The sequence below is a fragment of the Chanodichthys erythropterus genome, chromosome 8 (genome assembly GCF_024489055.1).
Source record: "Chanodichthys erythropterus isolate Z2021 chromosome 8, ASM2448905v1, whole genome shotgun sequence".
Classification (NCBI taxonomy): Eukaryota; Metazoa; Chordata; class Actinopteri; order Cypriniformes; family Xenocyprididae; genus Chanodichthys; species Chanodichthys erythropterus.
The window spans coordinates 12,782,127-12,809,946 of NC_090228.1; the positions used below are offsets into that span (position 1 = coordinate 12,782,127).

The window sequence follows — 27,820 nt, forward strand, 5'->3', positions numbered from 1 at the left end:
CATTTAATTTAGAGTCATGATTTGCATTTATTATACAAAAATACCTTAAGTCCACAAAAGCATAAAAAGACAATAAAATGCACTACATTATATGATATGCAGTTGCAACTGATTGATGAACTTTGGTCTTCATTACTGCAATGAAATCGCATCTAAATATTAGTACAGAATAATAATAGTAATTTGTGTGCACTTGCTGTGAACCAAAAAGTGCTCGGAGTGAACATTTCATAGGCAGTATCTGTCAAACATGTCTGAGACAGACCTAGCCTGTGAGCTTTCTTTGTTATGCTCTGAAGACAAGAACACCTGAAATCAATTTTAAAGACTTCCTGGAATCAGCTGTTTCAATAATCACTAACTAAGACCCCATTATGTTAATAATGTTCTTTGTAGCCATAAAAATAAATAGCAATACATTCCAAGAAACCCTGGAGCGACCTAGATAAGCCTTTAACCAAAAAGTGTCACCGATTCAATAAAGGGGAAAAAAGCTTTAAAAAAAATTCCAATCTATATCAGGCAAAAAAAAAAAAAAAATCAGATTAATGTAGATAATGAAATAAAAAGCAGCATCTTTGCCAGCAGTGCAATTCTGTGATCAGGTCTTTAATATGTAACATATTAAGCCTTTTTCCTGAATACTACAGCCAGAAACTGTGGACTTTCACAAAAAAAAAAAAAAAGATTTAATAAAAAAATAAATACTGTTAAAAGAAAATAATTTGTAGTAACAAACAGCAAGCACATGGCGCACAACTGTAAAACTAAATTTCTTTCATTAAAAATAAGCTTACTGGAATGTCAATAAAAGATTTAGACGAGTGCTAAAAAATAAACACTGGTCAAGAATCCATCTACCCTAATTGCACTTAAAAGAACTGAAGGTACAGAGTGTTTTATAGTCATTCGTAACAAGTTGTGGTAGAGCTCAAGATCACGGCTAGTGCAATAAACCGAGCACCAATGATATAAAGCCCGACATTTGCTGGTATATTCCATCTAAAACATTTTGGCCTGCTCACTGCATAAACTTTCCCAGCCTCCTTTTGTTATCATATCTCCTAAAGTAACAGTACTTTTGCTTGTTCCAGCACAACTCATTCATATTCCGCCACTCAAGCCGTACCCTCTCAAAGCACAGAGTTGAAATATCAGTTTGGTTTGTGTTCAATGGACATCAGGACAGACAGGGAGGTCCTTCCTGCGCATACAGTGCAACACTGCGTCATGAATGGTGGGGAAAATGAGGTCAGGGGTCACAGGCTCACAGAAGAATTTTAGTGTCCTGAGATCAGAGAGAAGGGTCCCTGCACAACACAAAAACATAAGACAACAAAAAGGTCTTGTAAGGATCTTAGGAAAGACTCATTCATTACATTAATCTTAATGTTAGCCAAACTGAATGTAGGTTTGGCCACATGACCGTTTATTAGTTCCAACTCTAGGTGGAGATGTTTACCACATTAAACAAATATATCAGAATAAACTTTAACCTACATAAAGCATATGAACTCTGATGGACATTATATTATATTATATTATATTATAAATATAATATAATATAACACATTTAACAAATATATCAGAATAAACTTTAACCTACATAAAGCATATGAACTCTGATGGACATTATATTATATTATATTGTATTGTATTGTATTATCACATATTATATTATATTAACTTTAACCTATATAATATAATATAATATAATATAATATAACACATTTAACAAATATATCAGAATAACTTTAACCTACATAAAGCATATGAACTCTGATGGACATTATATTATATTATATTATATTATATTATATTATATTATCACATTTAACAAATATATCAGAATGAACTTTAACCTACATAATATAATATAATATATAACACATTTAACAAATATATCAGAATAACTTTAACCTACATAAAGCATATGATCTCTGATGGACATTATATTATATTATTTTATATTATATTATATTATCACATTTAACAAATATATCAGAATGAACTTTAACCTATATAATATAATATAACACATTTAACAAATATATCAGAATAAACTTTAACCTACATAAAGCATATGAACTCTGATGGACATTATATTATTTTATATTATATAGGTTAAAGTTCATTCTGATATATTTGTTAAATGGGATAATATAATATAATATAATATAATATAATATAATATAATATAATATAATATAATATAATATAATATAATATAATATAATATTGTCACATTTAACAAATATATCAGAATGAACTTTAACCTAAATAAAGCATATAAACTCTAATGGACATATAATATAATATAATATAATATAATATAATATAATATAATATAATATAATATAATATAATATAATACAATATAATATAATATAATATTACATTTAACCTACATAAAGCATATGGACTTTGATGAACTTCTATTATATTCTATTATATATTATTATATACATTTTAAATGTTTATAAATGTAATTATTCATTGCTACATATAATATGAACTCTTATGGAGTTTAAAAAAAATATATTATATTTATTATATAAATTTATATCTATATGTAAAAATGAAATGAATTACTTACTGCTACATCCAGCAAGTACAACTTTCACGTCGACTGTCGCATACTCCTTGATCACCTGTAGGACAAAGAAGATCTACTGAAAAACATATAACCACAAATGACTGAATATTTTTGTACTAGATTTTTGCAATGTTGTGAGTGATTGCCAAGGTGTTGTGAAACAGATGCTAAGGTGTTCGGTTTGTTTTTGCACACTACATCTATGGTATTTGCTCATTTTATCATCCCAGGGGTGAATTTCATAAATCGGATGGCTTAGGAAAGTATAGCAGACCTTTTTTCAATAAGCCATATCATATCTGTACCACAAACAATGATGGAAAAGTTGAATATTAAGAGTTTTAAATTTTCCAACTGCAATTATGATAATCTTATCTAAAAAAGAACAAGATGCTTAGCATGTAACAGAACAGCATGTGGTCTAACGTATTAAACCAGATCTCACTGTTCTGTCTTTATAGAGATAAGTGTTGTCTTTGAGAAAAAAAAGCTGTCAACTTACGGATTTAATGGTTTTGGCTCCTACAGAGTCAATAAAGTTAACAGGAGTAAAGTCCAGTATGATGGAGTGAATAGGGGTTAGACGCTGCAGAAAGAAGTCGTCCTCAGATTCAGACTCAGTGTGGTTCTCGGTCATCTTGCCATTGGTGTACACATGCATCTGTTTTTGTGGCCCATTCACCACCTCATGAGTAACACGCAGCTCCACATCCTGTTGTGGCACCACAGAACATGGTCAGGTCGGAAATGCTGCATCACCAAACTACCACATTACATGGTGTACTATAGTGCTGTGTTTTAAGAGCCAGAGTGAGGTTTTGAGATTGCATGCTTAAATTTGCATAGATTTGAAATGACATTTGTCTTGCAAACATAAATTATATATGCATACAAATATCCCAACACTGGAAACTTCAGAAGTGAATAATCTGGCGCAACATGTAACCCATGCTAAATATGCAAAAAACTGACAAAGTCACAGATCAAATATATTCAGATATGAAAAGAAAAAAAAAAATCATACCAATAAGACAACTGCTTGTTTCTTCTGTGAACAGCTGTGGTTTGCGGTCTTACTCTCCCCGGTGTCTCTTTTTGCATATTTTAGTTGCGATTTCCTGGCAGTGAGCAGTTGTGCCGGGTCAATTCCAGTCTGTAGTCAAAGCAAAACGTACAGAATAACGCTTCTATAATATCTGCAAAACACACTAAACTTTATGAGGCCAAACACTTGCTGGTCATGGAAACTTTTCTCCGGACAATAAGACGTACTCAAGGACAGAACAATAAAACAGACAAAAAAACACAAGTTAATCATAACAAAGCATTTAGACTCACCTTTGCCTTGAGGGCGCTTACATACAGGTCACTGTTTGCAAAGTAGATGGAGGTATTGGACTGAAAAATCTTAATCCCTGAGCATTCCTCAGCCTTGAGCAAGAGAACAAACGGCAGATAAGAGGACAAAGATTGTGGGTGGAAAAAGAATCAGGCCTAATTGGGTGTCTGTGATTAAGAAATGCTGAGAACAACAGTTTTGAAGTGGAGCAAGCTAATTATACTAAACAGATGGTTATGGGTTCAGTCTCAGCAACTAGAAAGTTATGATGGTTTAGTAAGTCTTACCTCTTCATACTCTTCCACATCAAAGTACAATCCTGTATCTGGGATTTGTCCAAGAACAGCATTCTTAGGGCTTAAAACAAAAGAAGAAGATCTGAATTAGACATTTCTTTTGGCAAAGTAATAAAAAAGGTAAGCAAAATTAAGAAACATTTATATTAAATTAGTTACAATATGTATTAATATTTTACTATTAACTATAAATAATTTATATTTATATAAATAAAAAGTTTAGATGTACTTTGTATTCAATATTACAAGATCTAATATTAAAAAAAACTGATTGATAAACAAATGATATAGATTATATCTAAAACATAAAAAATGTATATATAAATGTATAGCCATTAGAACAGTATGAATTAATGCACTGAATATTTGATATACAGTATGTAAAAACAAATTTAATAACTATTTTAATAATTATTTTCTATGTACTTAATACATTTAATAAAAAGATAATATTTTTAGCTGTAAAGAACTACTGCATTAAAACTTTTTTTGTAAATCTAGATACTGAATTATGTTTTGCATCAGAGCAGTAAGACATTGTGTTTTACCACTGTGTTCTGTAAATAACTGTGAGTATGGCAAAGCCCATGGAAACCACCAGACCATAATCCAGACCAAGGAGAACCGATGCAAAAAAGGACACCAGCCAAATTGCCTGAAGAAAACATGTTAGACTTTAACAACAAAACTGATTTCATCACATGCTAAAAAATAACCCAAACAAATGAAGTTTATTGAGTGAAAAGGGACATTCAAAGCAAAGAGATGAATTTAAATAGATGGAAATCGATTGGAACACAGCCAAATGAGAAGTGTCTCCGACGCTCACCAGTTCAATCTTGCTGGTTCTCCATAATGCAGGAATGTCTTTCATTTGCCTAAACATCCCCAGGAGATTGACCATGATGATAGCAGCCAACACAGTCTAATGAGAGAACAAAGAGGACACTAAATAAACACCATCTAATCTCTGACTTCTGTCATTTTGCACAAAGACAGACATTTCAAGCAGTTTTCTGTGATTAACTTTTGCACAAAATCAATAAGCTCCATAGCAAGCATATCAGAAAGCTCTTAACGTACCGTAGGTAATGGCTGAAAGACAAATCCAATGGCCACCACCACCAGTAGCACGAGTATGGACGCCAATAGTCCTGCAATCTGCAGACACACACATTAACATAATTCAATTGAGTCTATCAGGAGGCACGACTGCCTTATCTTATCTTTAAGGTTTTACAGCAGTGATATATCCAGTGTGATGAGGTCATTATCAGAAGGACACTCCATTATAGGAAATGTACTTTTGCAATAGCCAATTGCATTTATAAGTATCGATTTATCGATATGGCATCTTGCACAAATACGCATGTCTCACTTACTTCAGTGTGTCCTCCTGTGCTCTCCTGTACCAGGCTGCGAGACATTGAGGCGGTGACGACAAACGTGTGGAAGAATGAACTCATGAAGTTACAAAGTCCCAGTGCCATGAGCTCCTACAGTCACATTAAACACAAAATGACTTCATAAGACCACGTGATTTTACCTCAGGATCATAAAAATATTTAAAAAATAATAACGTTAGGCCATGTGATTTGCAACCAAAATGGAATAGTAGCTCACACTGTATAAAGCCTATTTTACATACCTTGCATTATATAAACTACCGTTTATAATCATTTTTAAATCAGCAAGAATCCATAAATTTGAGCAAAAGTGACAGTAAACACATTGTTATAACAATTTGTTATTTTAAATAAATGCTGTTGAATACAATCCATAAAAATGTTATATTATATATATATTTTTTTTTTTTTTTTTTTTTTTAGGATTAACTCTAAAATTTCCTGATTTTATATATATATATATTATATATCAGGAAGTTTCGAGTTTACTGCCTTTACTGAGTTGAGAATCTTGGCTCCTCGCACAAAAGTTCAGTCCAAAACAGATGAACTGGTGAGTTACTGAGGTCCCAATCAGTCTCTATTACTTTTGTTCACCTAAGCACTCAGCCTGTTTGCATTATGTTGCCCCATATGAACCTTCCCTGCAATTAGTGTACTATAAGTCATTTTGTACAAAAGGATCTGCTAAATAGCAAGTAACTGAGTAACTGTGGTGTCTGGCTAATTCAGACATTCATCTTAAAGCCATAGAAACCAAAATAAAGGGCAGCTGAATAAAATCCATGTCCCTGCCAGGAAACACAGAATCAAATTACTTTGACAATGAAGAACGGGACAACTCAAGACATTAAAGCAGTATATCTATTGCTTTATCACTTAAAAACTAACAAACTTCAAACTCTGCTTGAAAAGTATGCTAGTTTTATCTTTCTTCAAAGTAAATTCCACTTGGTTTGACATTTTGTTATTTAACGCAATCAATATACAAGGCAGAACTATGACATTTACAGGCATTTCATTTTATTCTCTACCTGATTTCCATCCACACTGTAGCCATGCTTGAGAGCAAAGATTTTGGCTAATGATATTGCAATCGAGAAGCCAACAACAGCTATAGCAACGGCGTCTGCTAGGAGATTAGGAAAGACCGAGAAGTCTGGAATCTTGGGTGGCAGCAACCTTAAAACAAAACATTAAGAAAGAAATATTAAAATGTAAATATTTGTAAAAACGTAAATGTTTCAGTTCAGCCTTTAAGTAAGGTTGTGATCTTACCCAGTGGGAATTTTACCCACAACTTCTACGCCATAGTTTTCAGACATAAGCATCCCGTATGAAATTCCAGTAGACACAATTACCTTCAAAGAACAACAACATCATGGATTTACGCAAAGGTATGAGAAAAAAAAGAGTGCATGTGTGAGCACAATTTTTCATGGAAAGGGCCTTTAAAGTTGTACCACTATGATTTCTCCAGGGATGGGGATAGGTAGTTTCTTTTTAAAGCGTTCATTGAGATCTTTGATGATATACAGGAACACGGTGCACACCAGTCCAATAATTAGTGTGGCAACATTAGTGCTTGCAATGTTCCTGAAGACAGCATCAATGCTCTGAGGGGGAAACAAAATGAATGCAAAGATCAGTATTCAGTACACAGTCTTCTAAGTTATTAATCTATTATTTACTTTTTATTTCAGTCAACGAAAATGATTTTTAAGTTTCAGTTTTAGTTAAAGATCTTTATTCATTCACTATTCAAGTAATACCTTAAGCAAACACCTTAAGCAATGAGAACAAATGTTTATGAAGTAATGTGAATATGTGCAACAGTGTCACATATCAAAAACAAACACCCTGAAGTTTCCCTAGGGTCAAAGCTTACTCACATGTACTACAGAAAGAGGCCCATTGAAGCGCGCAGTGTGCACTCCCAGCAGGTACTTGAGCTGCGACACTGAGACGTGCACAGCGGCAGCCGTAGTGAAACCTCGCACCAGCGGCTCAGTCAGGTAAATAGCCAGGAAGCCGAATCTCAGCAGACCCAGAACAAACTACAGGAGATCAGAACACAATTATGTACCCAAACATCAATCCTTGGGATACAGTAACTTGAGGAGAATAACATGGTCATCAACAGTATTCCATGAAAGGTGTCTATTATAAACACTGTGTAGGCCTGCATGAGATGCCTGTAATGTACACCATAAACTTGTTTTAATAGGTTTATTATGATAGCATTATGCTGTACTTTATTCTCATACAACGTATTTCCTTCTTAAGCTTGCCATTTTAGCTGACAATATGAGCTGAGTGAAGGAGAATTGGATTACAATGTTTTTCAGATGGTTTATCTACAAAAGATGGGGGTGATATCAAAAACATGCTGTTGGTCTACTTTGTAATGGAAACATACGTCTGTGTTACAGGAATTTACTGGCACAGATATGGAGAATGCACTAGTTTTGATCTACTAAATTCATTGAATGATGAATATAGCACTTCAAGAAAGAAATAATAAATTACACAGAAATTACACACCTCACCCTTAATAAAATTAAATTAGAAGATGACTAGATTCTACACACTTTGTGATGTTCAAAACTATGGGTAAGATCAGAAAGTGGCCCACCTGAATGATTCCTACTAGGGTTGTTAGAGCTACAACCACCTCCACTCGTCTGGCATCACGGGCCTCAAAATCCACAACCTGGGATGCGTTGGTACCATTGACTGCAAACATGGAGTCCGGAGCCTCCCTTACAGCCACCCCGCCAATCATCAGACTGATTACTGCAAAAGTGCCTGAAGAAAAACATCAATAAATCTGTGTTTTAAAATATATATGTCTTATTATTTCAAACCTCACAACCTTCTTCTTATGTTAAATGCTTTGCTTGAAAAAACAATTGTCATTAATAATATCCCTTTATATTTATATTATTTTATTATATATATATATATATATTTTCTATTTACCATGTATGTAATTGTCGAGTTAACAATGTGATGTGGTGTTAATGATTATTCTATCACTAATCTTGATTGGATATTGATGATTCTTTGTGATTTGTCATGTTGTTTTAAATACAATGGAGTTTGAATACAATTTTGATGCCTGATGAAGATCTTACGATCGAAACGTTGCTAATAAAATACCTTTTGTATTGTTTTGTAAGTAGATAGTGTGTGGGATTTTCTTGTTTTTTCATATTTTGACTATACCGGTCTTTTTTCCTACGCACCTATCTATTACCTACAGGTGTGCGACACTAATGTTCAAATGCTTTGCTTGAAAAATGTGATTGGACTATATTTAATTATAATAAATGCAACCTAAAATATTATAACCTGTATTTATATCTAATATTATATCAAATAATATTTTTCTATAAACTCAAAATATTTTAATCTGTATTTAGATTTATTTTTAAAAATAATATTATTATTACTAAAATAATATATTTATTTCTATAAAAATAAAAACAAATACAACTTGAAATATTATAATCTGTATTTATATCTATTATTATTAGTAGAAGTAATAATTAAATTTATTCCTATAAGAATAAAATGCAACTTAATTTTTAATCTGTATTTATTAATATTATTATTTACCATTTTAAGTGTGTTTTACAGAATCATTGTGTGAGAGAGTAACAGGTGGTGTAATTGCTCTTAGGTACACAATGTATGATGGTTGAGTGTTGTTGTCACAGAGCAGGAGTTCCTTTGCCATGTGAGCAAATATTTCCGAGTGCATTTACGTAAGTGAGCTCTGCCTTGGCTCTCCATCTAGATAAAGCCCTCTGAAACTAGGTCTGTTTTAAATTGCCATAACACTGTAGAGGGACAGAGCATAAGTGTTGTTTAAACAGGAGGCAGCATGCCTCTGTGCAGCAGGACATTTGGACTACCGCCCATTCTCTCACTCGTAATTCAAGCCACAGGGGCCGAGAAAGCAAGATATTGAAGCAACAACTCTGGTTTAGGTAACCTTTTGACTTTTGAACCTTTGATCCATCTTCTCAGTGGTGTTTCTAATATCCAACAGAAGATCCCCACATTTAACAAGACAAAAACAAAAAATGCAGGGCATCTAACCACCCATAAAAAAGTGCAATGATATCTTGACCACCACAAATAAGGATCTTATAAATGACACTTTCTTTTCCTGCTTATGAAAGTCAGGACATAGCAATCAGAGAGCCTTTAAAGCTGTCAACCTGTGCATTTAGCAGGAACAATGAAAAACGGACTTCCTGATGAGACTATGCCACAGGACCACAGAGTTCACGGAAGTGCTGGGATAAACAGACTGAGGATATTAGACCTTATCAAACTCAACTACACATTTTTAGTCAGGCAGTAATGCTTTGCTTAATAAGGCTGACTTAGCAAAACTGTACAGAGGAATGTCACATTTCAGGTAGTCACTTGCAAGCAGTCTTTTGAAAGGGAAAAAAAACAGGCGCACATGGCCTTTCAGTTCTGAGACTAACAGCAATATTGTTTTAATGTGCTGCATGGGGTGGATTTATCTAAAATAAGTTATAATACAATAATAGACAGGTGTGAAAAAATATTCCACAACAGTCTCTATGAAATCTTGTTGCGTAAAGTTTGTGGGTGGTCCGTCTGATGCTGAGACTATATTTTAAGTCACAAGAATGTTATTAAAAGCCCGGCATGCACGCCATTGAGTCTCACCTATTGATATATGTCTGGAGGTACCAAAGAATGTGTATAACAGGACGGGATAAAATGACGAATATAACCCAAACACTGGAGGAACAGCTGCCAACATCGCATAAGCAAGACCTGTTGAATATGAGAAAGAGAAGCAAATGATCAAATGCAAATGAACTCAATGGTTCAACATTTTTACTACAGCTAATAATAATAAAGCTTTAAGAATAATAAACACATATTATTTTTATAATTAATGATATTTAATATCGAACAGTTTTCAATAACATCTGACCTTGAGGTAGCTGCATTACACCTGTGCTGATTCCAGAAACTATGTCTCCAAACAGGTATTCCTTCAGTGGATATGATGGCAGCCATGTTAAAATTGGCAGAAAACTAAACAAAGCCGATTTGGCTTTCTCAGACGAGCAACTGAAAACAAAGGAGAGATGATTGTTAGTATGAATACTGTGAATATGTGCATATCCAAACACTGCAAAAGATTAAAAGAATAATCAGACGTGACACGATTTGATGTACCATATTTGAATTTATGTGAACAAGCGGTGGCGGAGGAGAAAATTATCAGTAAATGATGACTGTCCTTGTCTGTTGAAACTGAGTCATCAATTTATCCACCTCAGACTGGACAGGCAGGGTTAACAAATGTAATGTGTCACTATTGTTGTGTAATACTAGTATTACTGCAATTTTATATGGAGGATATGATCAAATAATTCATTTATTATGGCTGTTTTATCAGGCAAAGCTGATTTTCTGAAACTCAGATAAGACTCAAACCTGATACCATTATTAAAGTTATAAAATACAGTTTAGAAAATCACAATAGATATAATGTGAACTAGGACGATTGAAAACAAGTTTATATATACAGTTGAGTCCAAAAGTCTGATACCACTTTGCTTTTTTAAAATGTAATACACTTTTTCAATTATTTAAATTAAATGTGAAATGTTCAACTGAAAAATGAACATGACTGTCTTGGTATTTGGTTTGTCTCTCTTTTGGGTAAATAGCTGCAGCATTGTAAAACCGAATGATCATGCCCTCAGGCATGATTTGAGAATGATCATCTTGTGCTTCTGTGGATAAACATCTGATAATCTGTACAAAAAGTCACATGAGCAATATCACAAATTTGCTTATATGATAAGTGACCTAAAAATACTGCAGAAAATTTCTTAATGCGGTCTCAGACTTTTGGACTCCACTGTAGCTCACAGATTTAATATGAAAGCAGAATCTATTGAAGTAGCCCTACCGAAAATGCTCAGCTATTCTCCGTCTACAGGACTTGGGTGTCCTCTTTTTCCTGTGCAGAAGCTCTGAGTCAATATAGCCTTCATTGAACACAGGTCGTTCCACGTGGTACATCAATGTAGCAGATGGTTCCTCGCTAGCAGTTATGTGCTCCATAGCAGCAGTGGAAACACAGTCATGTCAGCCTATGATGACCTTCGAGAATGAACTCGTGCTCTTGCTTTACTTCCTCTTCCTGTTTTCAATGAACAGTGGAAGATGAGCACTCTGTGAAGAAAGAAAAAAGATTTAAGAAAAAAAAACTTCAGACTATCACAAACAATTCTGCTTTCATTCAAGCATGTTCTGTTGATCAGCTAATAGTTAAAACATTTTATTTGGAGACTTGAAGGCGTTAAACACTGCTGGTGTATAATTACAAGTCCTCAAAATAATCTTGAATCGGTTTTAGTTTACACCACCTCATAGAAATGATATAGTGATGATCTAGCTTGCAACCTACAGGAAAAATAAAATAAAAACTTTGAAAATGTGTTTTGCTTTCTAAAAATAATGTTATGTCCTTAAGTAATATATAATGTCATGTGGTTATATGATTTAATCCATATAACAGTGGGTCAACCTCAGGAGGACACGGTGTACAGCATAAGCAATAACAACCCATTCAATGATCCAGTCCATTTTTAGTACAGTCCACTGCAAATCACAAGACCATAGTAAAACGCACTGGATATGACTGCTGGTGTATGCCAAAGTTGACGAAGCAGCGGTATAAACATTACAAGCCCTGCACACTATACAAGATGAACTCATGACATTCAAACGTCATTCCATTAAACGACTGCCTTAACCATTTTGAAAAGGCCATTTTTAAAGATTTTAAAACATAAACTCTATCACAAAGAATGGGTTTGAGTGCTAATAAATGACACTGAGATGACACAACCTAAATAAGTATACAAGTATAGCCATGCTTTTTATATATAAATAAAAAAAACTGTAACAGATGTGAGAGTTTTACAGTTCATTTAGCCATAGCATTGTGCTCAAGGTGTGACACTACAAGGTGTTTACTGGAAAGCAAATGCTGATATTTCTACAAAAGTAGCGCATTACTTTTTCAGTTTACAATAAAATATCGAAGTTACTTTTTCAAATAAGTAACGCAAGTTGCTGCACCCTCTAACGTTACTGTACAGACGTAAATATGCATTTGCTAAAGCCTGAGGCTTATTCATCTCACTTTTGGTGTGAAAGGGCATTAATTTTTGCGAAAAATATAACTTTTTTGTTGTTGTTATTAAAAACAAACAAGCAAGCCCAGCCCAGGTGAGGAAAAAGTAATGCAAAAGTAGAAGTAGTAACGCAATTCGTTACTTTTTAGGGAGTAACGCAATATTGTAAAGCATTACTTTTAAAAGTAACTTTCCCCAACACTGTTTGCTTGTACATCACAGATCTAGTAGATACAGATCAAAAGAAGAAAAAGCATTAACAAATTAAAATAAGTAAATTTGCACTGAAGTGTTTAGAAAAATGACTATAACACATAGTAAATGCTGCTTTTCAGCTATCCATCCAAGTCATTGTTTACATTATGTTCGTGAGGAAACGTATATCGTGGAAAAAACAAAACCAGTTTGCATCGCTTGTGTCAAACTGCATAATCATGATGTAATAACATACAATGAGTTTCAACAGTGTACGTGTGTTTCCGCCACACTCTGAGCCCTCACACTTTCAAAAACAAGGCGACCAGAAATAAACATTTTTGAAAAACGTCCTCGTTCTGTTCGACCCTACGACTCCACAAACCTGTTAAGCAGGTACGATGCAGTGTTAGCAAAAGCTTTGCTCGGTTATTGTAGTTTTAATGATGAGGAAAAAAGCCTAAGCATCTTACCTCTCACTGCCTCCGTCCTAAAAATGACCCAAGGTCGGTGAACTGAGCTGAGAAGAGCGCGAGCATCGACAGTCCTGTTACTGTATAACATGTCAAAGCCCTTTAACTGCCGACGACACTTGCGTCATCTGCTGGACTGATAAGAGAAGCGCTACGTAACCTCATGCGTCACTACATACCCGGAAACGCCACATGGGATATGTAGTTCTCTTAACTAACGCAACCGTATCAGATAAAGGAGATACATACTGTACATATGATATCCGGCGGATTACAGAGAGCTTGTTAAACAAGTAATTAATGTTTTTATAAATAATTATGATTAGAACAAACAGAGCGTATTTTATTTTATTTTTTTAAAAGATTTCCCTAAAATAACAACGCAAGGTCACAACTGCAATGTAAGTGCGCCCTCTTGTGTAAAAACTACTATGCAACAACAAGTTGATGCCAAGTTATATATAAAAATAAGACACTAAAATAGGATGCTTTCGGATTTTTCTCATTGGTGTTTTAAAATTAACTTTTAAAATGTCCAAAATGACTTGCCCCTCACACTATACCAATTTAAATGGCTACTTAACATAGACTGTGGGCAAAATGGGACAGATTCAAGGGAGAATCTGATTCCTACTATATCATAAATCAAAATCATACCCATCACAATCAAGAACCATCACATTTTCCACAAATTCATAACTTTAACATGATTTAGTTTTAATGATCACAGTATTTTCCATTACTGCTGTCAGAATGCATGCGGCAGGACACAAATGATGATGTCAGAACTATTTTTGTGTCATCCTATGCTTTAGGAGGAACATAATGCTCATTAGAAGTAAGCTTTAAACATTTAGTATGATGTCACACTTTTAAAAGTAGAATACAAGTAGCCTATTAAAAACATGTAATCTGGCTGTCTCTTACCTGTAGAAAAAATGTCAAGGTTTAAAACCCCAATAGCAGCATCCAGCACACTGTGTATACAGCTAGAGTCACAAGTCTGGTACACAAAAACAGAATAAATCAATGGTGCACTGAAAGTCTTCAGCGTCAGTTGACGTACGTCACTCACAGACTGCACGTCCCAGAGTTTTGAAATACTTTTTAATGGTTAGCTGTACAAGCCCATTGAATTTATTGCACAGAAATATGGCATTGCAATAATGATTACAATGTATTGTGTAATCGGATGCCATGACATGACAATGAACCTTGTTCTGTCTCATTTCAACTACTATAATACATTATTTTTCTGCATTTTATTTTGTGAGAACTGTGAGATATCACTCTTAAAGGGATAGTTCACCAAAAAAATGAAAATTCTGTCATCATTTATTCACCCTTATGTCATTCCAAACCTGTAAGGCTTTCATTCATTTTTGGAACACAAATTAAGCTATTTTACATGAAATCTGAGAGCTTTCTGTCCCTCCATATACAGCTACAAAACTACCACTTTGATGATTCAAAAAGCTCATAAAGAGATCATAAAACTAATCCATATGAATTGAGCGGTTTGGTTCAAATTTTCTAAAGAGACTCGATCACTTTTTATGATGAACAGATTTAATTTAGTCTTTTATTCACTTATAAACATTGATCAGCAAACATAAACAGAAGCTCAACCAAACCTGCTTGACGCAGTAGAACAAACCTCATTGGTTCTTGTGGCTCAAACACGCTGCTTAAAGGATTAGTTCACTTTCAAATTAAACTTTCCTGATAATTTACTCACCCCCATGTCATCCAAGATGTTCATGTCTTTCTTTCTTCAGTCGAAAAGAAATTAATGTTTTTGATGAAAACATTCCAGGATTTTTCTCCATAGTGGACTTCAATGGAGCCCAAACGGATGAAGGTCAAAATTACAGTTTTATTGCAGCTTCAAAGCATTCTACGTGATCCCAGACAAGAAATAAGGGTCTTATCTAGAGAAACCATCACTCATTTTCTAAAATTTTTTTTAAATTTTATACATTTTAACCATAAATGCTCATCTTTAACTAGCTCTTTTCATCTTCTCTATTAGAATTCTGGCAGTGTATATGCTGCTAAGTGTATTACTGCCCTCCACAGGTCAAAGTTTGAACTAATTGTTATATACAATATGCTAGTGCAAGTATATAACAATTAGTTCAAACTTTGACTTTTGTCTACACTGCCATTATTCTAATAGAGAAGAAGAAGAAAGCTAGTTCAAGATGAGTATTTTATGGTTAAAACGTATATAATTTAAAAAAAAAAAATTATAAAATCAGTGATGGTGTCTCTAGATAAGACCCTTATTCCTCGTCTGGGATTGTGTAGAACGCTTTGAAGCTGCAATGAAACTGTAATTTTGACCTTCAACCGTTTGGAGGCCATTGAATAAACCTCAATGGTTCTCGCACATGTCAAGCAAACATGCTTGAGCTTCCGTTTACCTCAACTGATGTGTGAATTGATGAATTTTTATGTGAATAAAAGCCCAAATTAAATCTGTACCTTATATCTTATAAAATGATTGTGTCTCTTCAGAAAATTTGGACTAAACTGCTCAATTCGTATGGATTAGTTTTACGATCTCTTTATTAACTTTTTGAAGTGCCAAAGTGGTAGTTTTGCTGTCATTGGAGGGAAAGAAAGCTCTCAGATTTCATCTAAAATATCTTCATTTGTGTTCTGAAGATGAACGAAAGTGGTGTGGAACGACATGAGGGTGAGTAATTAATGATAGAACTTTTATTTTTGGGTGAACTATCCCTTTAATAAAAATAAACGTTCCAAAAAGGGGTTTTCGCCAGGTGGGTTGAAGTTTTACAGCCCCTCATGGTGTCTCCAGGAGAGGTCAGCATCTTCATGCAAATTCAACAGGAGAATAAACAGTTAGTTATGCTTATAGAGTGAGCGTATAATGCTGAGAGATTAGTATAGTTAATGTTTTGTTTGGTCTCACCTTGAAAAAGATTCAAACGCTCTCACATGGTGATTTGGTGGAAAAGTAAATAAGAACGCCCACTGGTGCTTCTAAACCGCACATGCGAACGGTGTTTGGCTTTGTCAGTTCATTGACTGAGGTAAATCAGGAAATGCCTTTTAAGACAACAAGCCCAGATTCGTTGCGATGCGTTCCTGTGCTTTTAGTCGCTCGAGCGTGTTTAATAAACATCGAGAGACTCGACCAGCCGTTTTAGAAAGAGCCGAGTGGATGATTTGATTCAGCAGGATGAAAATTTAGATAGATGAGGTTGCATGAACGCTGAAGGTTTGTAGGTGAGAGACATCACATCACACACATTTAATCATGGCAAAAGCGAAAACAGACGAGGAGTTCACGTTCGTCAGTCCAGTGGTGAAATATTTACTCTTCCTCTTTAACATGATATTTTGGGTAAGTGCTGCTCACTCCTACATATACACAAATCATATATTATATTATATTATATTATATTATATTATATTATATTATATTATATTATATTATATTATATTATATTATATTATATTATATTATATTGTATTGTATTGTATTGTATTATATTATATTATATTATATTACAAAATATAAAAGGCTTACATTTTTTACACTCTCATGATTTTTATCATATTAGAACAAAAAGAGACTAAATACTACATAATAGAGCAGCTTTTAACTCCTCACATGATGAGGTTTAATGATTAATGTTTTACCAGATGACTTTTGAAACTCCCCCTTTACATGAACAAACACGAAGCAAGCTTTCCATATGCAAACATGTATTTAGTTCACTTGCAGACTGAATGATGATCAAGTCATTGTATTAAAAGCAACTTGACTTATGTGTATTCATAAAGACAGACTTTTATTCATGGTATTTAGGTATGAACAAACCTTAAAAGCATCACCCATGGGCATGTCACAACACTAATCTGCATTACTGCACCGCAGGCTAGATTTTTTGAATACTTTGAAATATACTTAACAGTTCATGATGCAGCAGCCTAACCTGTTTGATCTTGACTTGATGTACTGAGTAACACTTAGGGAACTGCCTGCTTTTTGCCCCAATAAATTGGGCCTGCTGTGCGATAAGATCTTGCTAGAATAATAATGAGTTCATATTAGACCTCATCAACAAAACCCTCTTTTGTAAAGTTCTTGATACTGGCAGTTTACTTTCCCAAACTTTTCTGAACTTGAAGCTGTTGCTAAGCAGCGGGTCTCATTGATTCATATGCTGATAGAGCAATGCAGGGTGTTTGGACGAGTGGGGGCCCCATGCTTCTTTTATTTGTTGCCCTGTAGCATTTAATGAATAATAGACCTAAATGAATAATGCCTCTTCAGAGGGAGAATTAGACACCCAAAATATTTAAAACAACCTTGGATAATTACTTCAATTGTTTTCTGAAGGGCATCGAGAACATTCTAACAATGTAAATAGACACAATCAGTTGATTTAAGTTAAAGTCAGCTGATTTTAGCTACTAGAGTCTACTGCATGCTTGCTGGTGCAAATATGCACATGCAAATACCAAAGGAGATTTCATGATGAAAGCCTCCAGAACAACTCACTTTTTTATATAATGCAGTACTGAGCAGTTATTACTGGGCCTCAATGCATTGTAGAAAATCACCACCTTTGTGGAACATATGTGAGAAGTGATTCAGCATTATAGTTTGTGGGTGTTGGAACACAGGAAATGAGAAAATGTGCAAAACAAGCATCTTAAATGAGTGTCTCTGGGGGCTTGTTTCCTGAACATACATGGAAATGCGTTTTAATTGTATATTTTTAATATTATAATACAATATGAGCTCTAAATTATTATTTAATTATTATAAAATAATAATTAAAATGTATTATTATTATTATTTAATAAATTAAATTATTATTTAACTTTTATTATTTTACTGAATAAACCTGAATACTTTGAGTTAGACCATTTTAAGTGCTTTTCAAATCTCTCAGGCAACAACTAGGATTTTTCGGGCTTTGAAGCGATAAGAATACGGATACTGCTTTCTCAGAGAAAAGCTATGTGGAGTTTCGTAGTAACCCGATAGCTGTGTCAGAGAAAGGGGGCTACATTGTGTCAGACAAACTGGGACCTTTAGTTGTGTGAGAAACGGAGAGTGAACCTCACTTCTTTATATAGAATTTCCTCTGCTCTTTTTCTTCCCATGAACTTTCACACATGCTGATGCTATATATAAAAGTATGTGAGAACCATATAAATATTCCACTCTGAAACTTCAGGTGTTTTTTTCATAATGCAGTTTGAGGTAAGCAACAGGCCCCTCGCTTAAACTTGACATTAAGAGTATTTACTTCACTTACTCAAGCCTTTTACACACTTAAACCCTTGTTATACTTAGGAAAACCAATGAATAAGGATGTTATCCTGCCACACCCTGGAAAGGAATGACATTGACATCAGATTTATCCTGTGTTTCTGTGCATCTGTTTTAACATACAGTCTCCTTTCTGTTATAGGTAATTGCACTGGTCCTGATATCTATTGGAGTTTATTCCAGGATAGTTAAACACGGTAAGTGTGTTTACTTTCAAGACCGCTGCTTGTTTTACAGCTGGAACAGCAGAGCAGTGTTTACATCCTCAGATATTTGTATTTATATAGCTTTCTTCTTAGACATTTCAGCTACTTTATATGGTGATGCTGATAACACACACAGTTTTTGGTGTAAAAGCAGAAAGTGAGCTTTAGGAAAGGACCTTACAAGTGTTATATCATAAACTAGCTTAATCTAATAAGTATAAAAATGAATATTTGGAAGTTTGCTTCACGTAAATGGTATTGCAAAAGCAGGTTTTCAGTAACCAGTGCCATTGTAGACAATCATCCATTAATAATTGATTCCACAATTGAAAGTGTCCAGTAATTATAAGAGTTACAAAGATAAAGCGATTTTTTTTTTATAGATAAAATTACATAAACTACCAGTCATAAGTTTTAAATAATTGAGATGTTTTCAAAAAGAAGTCTCTTATGCTCACCAAGGCTGCATTTATTTGATGAAAAATAAAGAAAAACAGTAATATTGTGAAATATAATTTAAATAAATGTTGTACATTTTAATATATTTTAAAATTTTACTTATTCCTTTTGATGTCAAATCTGAATTTTCAGCATCATTAGTCCAGTCTTCAGTGTCACATGATCCTTCAGAAATCATTCTGATATGCTGATTTGCTGCTCAAGTAATATTCTTATTATTATCAGTTAATAAGAGTTGTGCTGCTCAATATTTTGTGGACCATACAGTACCATTCAAAAGAGAAAAAAAATGAATAAAATTAATTTTATTTCAAGTAAATACTGTTTTTGAACTGTTTATTTATCAAAGAATCATGGTTTCCACACATATATTAAGTAGTAAAAACTCTCTTCAACGTTAATAATGAGAAACATTAATAAAATTGAGTACCAATAATATTTATAATAATTGAGCTCCAAATCAGCATATTAGAATGATTTTTGTATTATCATATAACACTGAAGACTGAAGTAATGACACTTACATGTTAAACAGTAAACAGTCATTTTAAATTGTAATATTATTTCACAATACACATAACTGCTTTAACTGTATTTTTGATCAAATAAATGCAGCCTTGGTTAGCATAAGAGACTTCTTTCAAAAACATTAGCGTATATATACACAGTATTATAGATAACATTTATCTATCCTAAGTGTAAGTATGCCACAAAAACTCTCTATATATCTATCTGGTCTGTCTGTTTTGCTCTGCAGAGACAGCACTGGCCTGTCTGACAGTGGATCCTGCTCTGTTACTGATGATATTGGGCATTCTCATGTTCTTCATCACGTTCTCTGGCTGTGTGGGTTCTCTGAGGGAGAACATATGCTTACTGCAGACGGTCAGTAATAAAGCCAGCTGCCTGAACACATCAGGACAGTTTTTTTGCCATTTTTAGATGATTTTGAGAATGATACATCAGAATTTGGTTTTAAATCAGAAAAGTAGGATGTACCCGCTATAACAGTCTTGGTACATTTTTAATCAGGACAAAGTTTGTCATTAATGGAGATAAAACTACAAACAGATACATCAAACAAGATATATTTTACATAGACAATGTCAATTAACCCTCATAGCAACCTCTAATTCCCCTGCAGTTCTGCATCGTCTTGACTATCATCTTTCTGCTGCAGCTAGTGGCTGGTGTTCTGGGTTTTGTCTTCTCAGACAAGGTAAAAAGCATCATGAATCAGATTAGTATGCTAATGCAAATGCTACAAATTAGCAAGATTGAATATATCCATTTTTAGAGCTAATGTTAACTTGGGTTTTGTTTACTCAAGTAACTGATACTAATTTAAATCAAATTTACCTTTAATTCATCAGATTAAAGTATAGTATTTTGGTGCACTATTAAATGCCCCTGTCTTTGTGAAGGCTTTGTATAAACGGGCATAATTGCAGTATTTGGACATGTTATAACAAACCCCCTAGTCACAAACATACTGGATTTTTAGTTGACACGGTGCGCCCTCTACTGTCTTTCACCTACCAGTGTAATTAGCTAAAAAAAAAAAGGATCAGCTCTTTAAATTGCCATTCTAATAAATCAGTGAAAAAACTGTGATTTCAATCAAAGTTATCCATTACAGGCACGCGGCAAAGTAACAAATATGGTTGACAGCGCCATCAAGCATTACAGGGATGATTTAGACCTACAGAACCTCATTGACTATGGACAAAAACAGGTCAGGATTATGTATATGTATATAATGTATAATAATAGTTTGTAATGGCTGGTAATGATGTTTTTGTTTTATGATATGATCAGTTTAACTGCTGCGGTGGGATTTCGTACATGGATTGGTCTCAGAACATGTACTTCAATTGTTCAGAAGAGAACCCGAGTAAAGAGCGCTGTGCTGTACCCTTCTCCTGCTGCCTGCTCTCCACAGAGGAAGTAAGGGGCTCCAAAAAAGATGTTTGAATTATAATTAAATAATATATTAAATAATATAATAATTATATTTAATATATTAAAAATAAATATTATATATATATATATATATATATAATAATATTAAATAATATATTAAATATTATAAAATCCTTATTTTTGTGGTGGTTTTATTGTAATGTAAATATAAATAAAATATTTTTTTTAATTTAAATATTTGTAAATATTAATATTATTATTATTATTATTATTATTATTAATGAATATTAGTTTTATTTCATTTTTTATTTTTGTATCAATATTGTTTTTATAATTATTGTCATGTAACTGCTCTGAGACATGAAGGTTGAGGATCCAAACACAGTATTTATTGAAAGAATAATCCACAATCAAAGTCCAAAAACAGACAACAGGAAGCAATCAATCAAGCAACAAGACTGGAAACTCAGACAAGAAATCCAAAAAACCAAGAGACATGAAACCAGAGAGAATGTTCAGAAATGCAGTACAGACACATATAGACCTAGGCTGAATCAGAATTCACATTCACTATTCCCTTCATTAGTTCACTAATACAGTTCACTTGAAGGAGTGACTGAAAACGAGTGAGGGAATTTGAACACTTGAGTGCACTGGAAGGGCTGCCGCATAGTCGGCATGCGACTCTCACAGTGCATTATGGGTATTGTCTAGCTATTGAGCGTACATCAGTTGTACGCTCATTATTGTGGTGCATTGTGGGATTGAATGAGTGCACTTGATAATGTCCACTAAGGTTTCGGACACCACTAAAAATGGAGGTTCCCTCAAATAGTACCCTATTTAAGGGTATAGGGGGTGATTTCAGACACAGGGTAAGACAAGATTGACAGAGTGAACACTGTTTATATAGGCTGGGACCAAAAAAAATTAATGATAAACAGCTGAAGACAATCAGTAATGATGGGACCAGGCAGAGGATTATAGGGGATGTAGTCCATGTGTGAATGGCAATAAACAAGAGGGGGGTGCCCTCTGGTGGACAACCAGGGCACTTCAGATGGTGATCGTGACATAGTCCCCCCTCAAAGGAATGGCTTCCAAACACTCCTCAAAACAAGTCCAGGAGGGAGGTAGAGTGAAGGCGGACCCAGGGAAGGATGGAGAGCCAGGCTGGTGTGGTGGAAGGAATGGAGATGGAGGTAGTGCAGGAGGCCAGGGCGGAGCAGGCAGAGTAAGTGGCCAGGGCGGAGCAGGCTGGGCAGAAGACCTCCACGGCAGAGCAGAAGACCACCACAGCAGCGCAGATGGGACTGAAGACCCCCATGGTGGAGCAGAAGGCCACCACAGCAGTGCAGATAGGATTGAAGATCACCAAGGCGTAACTGGGAGCCACCACGGTGCAGCAGGCGGAGCCGATGACAACCATGGTGGAGCCGAAGACCCCTAGGGCAGATCTGGTGAAACTGAAACAGAGCACAGACAGGTTACAGTTAGCCTCAGGGGCCGTGTCAGAACAAGTAGGGAACAAGTAGGGTGTCCTCCATGATCCTAACAGGACAGACGGGAAGACTCATTGGCTGGAGCGGGCTCATGAGCAGACTCATGGGCTGGGGTGGGCTCTGGAGTGGACTCATGGGCTGGAGTGGGTTCTAGAGTGGACTCATGGGCTGGAGAGGGTTCTGGGGTGGACTTATGGGCTGGAGAGCATGATAGTTGGATGCTTTGGCATGGCGGCCATGTTGACTGAAAGCTCTGGTGTGGTGGTGATCAGGCTCTCAACAGTGAAGTAAGACCTACTCAACAAAAGCACATAGTCCAAGAGCTCAGCCAGCAATCCTTGAGGACCATCACAAATGAGTTTACATTGGTATTGTTCATTGAGTCCGTTACAATAAAGTTTAATAAGGGCAAAATCTGGGAAGTCTGTTAGATAAGCAAGGTCCAGGAAATCTAAGGTGTGGTCCTCGAGGGATTGTTTACCATGGCACAGATGGATGAGTCTTACTGCTGGATCCATTGTGTGGCTAAGTCTTCTGTCATGTAACTGCTCCGAGATATGAAGGTTGAGGATATAAACGCAGTATATACTGAAAGGGTAATCCACAATCGAAGTCCAAAAACAGGCAACAGGTCAATACACAGGTAAGCAATCCAATCGAGCAACAAGGCAGGAAACTCAGGCAAAAGGGTAATCCAATAGACAGGCAAGGAATCCAAAAACCCAAGAGACATGAAACCAGGAAGAATGCTCAGAAATGCATAACAGATGCATACAAGACTTGGGCTGCATCCGAAAAGTGGAAAATGCTGCCTTCTGAGGACACATTTTAAGGTAGGAAGGCATCAAGGCACGTCCGAATTCAATGTTAGCTTCACTTCCTGTTTCCTTAGATACCTTCATTTGATCGATTTTTCAAGGCAGCATAGATGTATCCTTATCTGCCTTTGATATCCCACAATCCTGTGCTTTCCATTCTGTGACAGTTGAGCTAGAAAAATAAAGATGGCGTCCGAAAGTTGCATTTTCTGGCCAGTTTGTGAGTAAATGCACATATTTGACCAACATTTTCCACTTTTGATGTCATTTCCAATTAAATATTTGTTAAGTTCTCTATAAGCTCGCGCTATATTGCTGTAGATCATTAAACTCTTATGCTGCCTCAAAAGTCTGTCCGAAATCAGTTTTATGTGGTGCCTTCATGCACAAACGCTGCCTTACAAGTCATTGTTTTATAAGGCAGCAAGTCAGCTACCTAGGTTTTCGGACGGAGCCTTGGATTGGAACTAACAAGTTAATGATACACAGCTATAGACAATCAGTGATGATGAGACCAGGCAGAGGATTATGGGGGATGTAGTTCATGTGTGAATGGCAATAAACAAGAGGGGGGTGCCCTCTGGTGGACAACCAGGGCACTCCAGCTGGTGATCGTGACCGTTATTATAATCGATAAATATGTAGGCTATATTTTAATTTATCAAAGGGAATTATTATTATTATTATTATTATTCATAGTTTTAGGGATATAAATACACATGCACAAGTACACAGCATTTTTTCCGTATTTGGGTTCCAAAAAGGATGTTTGTACTTTAAAATATTATATATGTAATATACTTTAATATATCCAAAAATTAAATACATTTAAAAACATTTTAATATTTAAAATATATTAAATATTATAATTAAATTATTGAGATATTAAATATTATTAATAATATTGTTGTTTAATTACAATATTATAAATATTGTAATAATTTATTACATGTCCGTCCCCCTAATGCCACTTTGCCTTTTTCTGTTTTGTCAGGCTGTTATAAATACCATGTGTGGTCATGGGATGCAGAAGCTGGAATATCTTAAAGCTAGTGCCTTTATCAATACTAATGGCTGCATTGATAAAGTGGTGAACTGGATCCACAGCAACCTGTTTCTGTTAGGAGGCATCGCACTGGGCCTGGCCATCCCACAGGTACTCCCTTTCATGGGATAAAAATCAGCATTAAAGGGAAGTTGAGATAGTCTTTTCTTCCCTATTGTGACATATATCTGAATAAAATAGCTTCTCAAACAAGAAAAAAATGTAGGATGGGACTTGATTTTGTCCATCAGAAATTGATTGGATGGTTGTAATTTGCTATTGTTATGATCTCATGTGAGTGTCAGGTTGTCCCACCCTCTGTGCCAATAAACACATCATCAGGGAAGATAGGAAATGTCTCTGCAAGAGGGTGGGAAATTATTTTGATTAAAGATTACATAGGCATATCAATTAAAAAAAATAATAATAATGATGTGCACGGATAAATCATTTATAGTACATATTGCAATATTCCATAAAAAATAAGAATTGTCTATTGATTTCATTGCAACTTTAAAATTAAATAAAAAGTTTAAAAATTAAATAATGTCAGGCTACTTTAAGCATCTATATTTACATTTAGTTTGAACTGACGGCCTGTTCTCTTTTTCAGCTTGTTGGGATCCTCCTCTCTCAGATCCTTATTAATCAAATTCAGGATCAGATTAGACTGCAGAATTACAACCAACAACATCGCTCAGACCCCTGGAGCTGAAACTGGAGAGAAAAAGACTATATATGCATTTCTATAGAAAACATGTTACTGCCTGAAGTGATTGACATGGACTGGTTTTGAATAAGGAGTCATGTTTTCCGATTTAAGGTCATTTGTATGATATTTTATGAAACAGAATGTTTGTATGAATAGTGTAAGCACACTGAAGATCAATAGGTCAATAAAACTATTTTGGGATATTTATGAGCACAGAATTTCAGTTTTTAAGGAGTGTTATCCTAGCAAAAGATGATGTAAAGTAGTCTGACATATGGACATTTTTAAAAACAAACTTTGTGTTGGCAGATATAATGAACATCTGAGGTCAAATAGAAATGAAAGTATTTTTATTCATCAGTATAATTTTCATTATATAATAAAACATTCAACATTTAACAAGCCTAAACAGTCATAAGTGCTTCTTAATATATCATATTTAAAAAAAAAAACGATATATAATATATATATTACAAATTCATATTCATATTTAAATTATAATTAATAAATATTTATATTTTATTTGAACAAACTGTTTAGTATTGTTCACAGTTATATGGATGCAAATACACATGCAAACACACATAACTGATTCCCCATTTCATTAGCCAGTTGCACATGGATGCTCAGGTATTTTACTGGTGGTAAGTTTGAGTCTAACACATGTTACAAAGACGCATTCATAGACATGGTAGGAAATGCATACCAGGTGCAGTGCACTCAGCAGATAAACCAAGAGTGCAGCGTACTGAGAACAGCCGAGAGCCGGTAACTCATGAGGCTTTTATCCAAAACTCATTTAGAAATCCAAACAGACAGTGTGGCAGACACCTTCAGTTTGTTAATGTTGTTTAAAGGCCAATGGGGGGAAAAAAATGAAATGTGAAAACACTGCAGTCAATGTATAGGAGGAAAGCAATAGACTGTGCGTGTGTAGAGAAAGAGAGGGAGGTAGAGTTTTTGGGCCAAGCTCTCCCATTTAGAGTTTGAGTGTGTGTTTGTGTGTGGTCCCCGGTCTGTGCCTCTCTCTGACTCATTCTACAGCAGCCATGTTAGACAGGCTTTTTAAGGAGGCCCTGTGCTGGGAATATGCAGCATAGCTTACCAACCACATCGACACCAACAAGTGCTGCTGCCTAAATTTGATACACCAAAATTCACAAATTTGATTCTCCTCCCTTGAGAATTCCTTTTTCGTTTCCATGGCATTGGCCAAATTGAAGATGAAAAGAAAATAACAATTAAATGAAATTAATTACAATCACTGTAAACCCACTGCAAAGTGCCCTAAAGGTACATCACCAACATAAAACATGTTCTTGTCATTGATTTCACTCAGATTGACACTCATAAAGTGAAAGTGTTTAAAGTACATTTTGTATTACTGTCTATGTTGTATATTGTGTGTTAGTTTATATTGTCTATCCTGTATGTTGCATTCTTCACTACACGACTGTTGTGAACCACACACCCAAGATTTTTAACCATTAAAACACATGTATATATTGAAATGACAATCTCTCATCACTATTAAAGCCCCTTTCCACCACTTAAAAAATATACTTTGCTAAAACATTGAGATAAAAGGTCAAAATTATGAGATACAAAGTCATTATTATGAGATCAAATTTATGAGATAAAAGTAAAAATTATGAGATGAAAAGTTGACATTTTAAATACTAAATTCAAAATTATGAGATACTTGAAATTGACTGAGTTGTGATAAATTTGTACTTTTATGCCATAATTATGACTATGTCATAACTATGATTTACCAAAGCATTAATTCTTATGTGAATTTGAGAATAAAAGCAAAATGACCAAAAATATAAATTAAAAAAAATTATAAGATAGAGATATCAAAGAACATATATAAATATTAAAATACATTTGTTATATATTAAATAAAGTTTTTATTATTATTATTATTATAATACCACTTTTAGTGAATGCTTAAAATTATTCTAATTCTTTATTTCTCATGTAGAAGAAAATAAAGCCAAATACCAACAAAAGGCAAATATGATCATATCAGACATGAGGGAAGATATGAGTGAAGCATGTAAATATTCTGTAGGCTGGCATGCATTGCTTTTCCCCAGCATGAGGGGGATGGGAGGAGAGCAGAAGTTTTTGTTATTTGTGTGTGTATGTGTGTGTGCACCCTCTCCATGTGCATACCAGAGACAAGAAAAAAACAACAGATTCTTGTGAAAGTGAAAGACATTTTGGGATCACTTGATTTCAGGTCTCCATCCGATGAGCAGATGAGTTTTGACAACATTTCTCGCACTCTGATTTTGCTGTAAACTGGGGGGCGCG

General features: G+C 34.6%; 2 protein-coding genes across 4 annotated transcripts; one reads left to right on the forward strand and one right to left on the reverse strand.

The window, feature by feature from the left end:
• Positions 1 to 14,599, reverse strand: slc26a5 (solute carrier family 26 member 5). 2 transcript variants are annotated; one of them, XM_067391862.1, is made up of 19 exons: positions 14,444 to 14,599; positions 11,615 to 11,880; positions 10,625 to 10,764; positions 10,351 to 10,461; positions 8,273 to 8,445; positions 7,530 to 7,694; positions 7,101 to 7,253; positions 6,916 to 6,998; positions 6,672 to 6,819; positions 5,614 to 5,727; positions 5,315 to 5,392; positions 5,061 to 5,156; positions 4,780 to 4,886; positions 4,223 to 4,292; positions 3,935 to 4,027; positions 3,621 to 3,749; positions 3,099 to 3,308; positions 2,597 to 2,651; positions 1 to 1,310 (listed from the first exon to the last, which is right to left on the reverse strand). In XM_067391862.1, the coding sequence occupies exons 2-19, from the start codon at positions 11,767 to 11,769 to the stop codon at positions 1,171 to 1,173; spliced, it is 2,220 nt and encodes a 739-aa protein (XP_067247963.1). In that variant the 5' UTR covers positions 11,770 to 11,880; positions 14,444 to 14,599; the 3' UTR covers positions 1 to 1,170. The 2 variants fall into 2 exon arrangements, with proteins under 2 accessions (XP_067247963.1, XP_067247962.1); XM_067391861.1 differs by lacking the exon at positions 14,444 to 14,599 and adding an exon at positions 13,517 to 13,645.
• tspan33a (tetraspanin 33a) lies at positions 9,380 to 26,986 on the forward strand. Of its 2 annotated transcripts, none has more exons than XM_067391865.1 (8): positions 9,380 to 9,632; positions 18,976 to 19,030; positions 20,256 to 20,383; positions 20,643 to 20,717; positions 21,138 to 21,233; positions 21,317 to 21,445; positions 24,736 to 24,897; positions 25,400 to 26,986. In XM_067391865.1, exons 3-8 carry the CDS (start codon positions 20,300 to 20,302, stop codon positions 25,499 to 25,501), a joined length of 648 nt encoding a protein of 215 aa, XP_067247966.1. In that variant the 5' UTR covers positions 9,380 to 9,632; positions 18,976 to 19,030; positions 20,256 to 20,299; the 3' UTR covers positions 25,502 to 26,986. The 2 variants fall into 2 exon arrangements, with proteins under 2 accessions (XP_067247966.1, XP_067247965.1); XM_067391864.1 differs by lacking the exon at positions 9,380 to 9,632 and adding an exon at positions 16,541 to 16,889.
• The last annotated feature ends 834 nt before the right edge of the window (positions 26,987 to 27,820 follow it).

Bases quoted from the DNA above. Each gene is read 5' to 3' on its own strand.
- slc26a5 (XM_067391862.1), bottom strand. From the start codon at position 11,769: ATGGAGCACATAACTGCTAGCGAGGAACCATCTGCTACATTGATGTAC. The intron at 10,462-10,624 runs GTCAGATGTTAT...CATATTCAACAG, and splicing joins TGTAATGCAGCTACCTCAAG to GTCTTGCTTATGCGATGTTG. The intron at 5,393-5,613 runs GTAAGTGAGACA...GTGTGTCTGCAG, and splicing joins GCACAGGAGGACACACTGAA to ATTGCAGGACTATTGGCGTC.
- tspan33a (XM_067391864.1), top strand. From the start codon at position 16,803: ATGGCAAAAGCGAAAACAGACGAGGAGTTCACGTTCGTCAGTCCAGTG. The intron at 20,384-20,642 runs GTCAGTAATAAA...ATTCCCCTGCAG, and splicing joins ACATATGCTTACTGCAGACG to TTCTGCATCGTCTTGACTAT. The intron at 21,446-24,735 runs GTAAGGGGCTCC...CTGTTTTGTCAG, and splicing joins GCCTGCTCTCCACAGAGGAA to GCTGTTATAAATACCATGTG.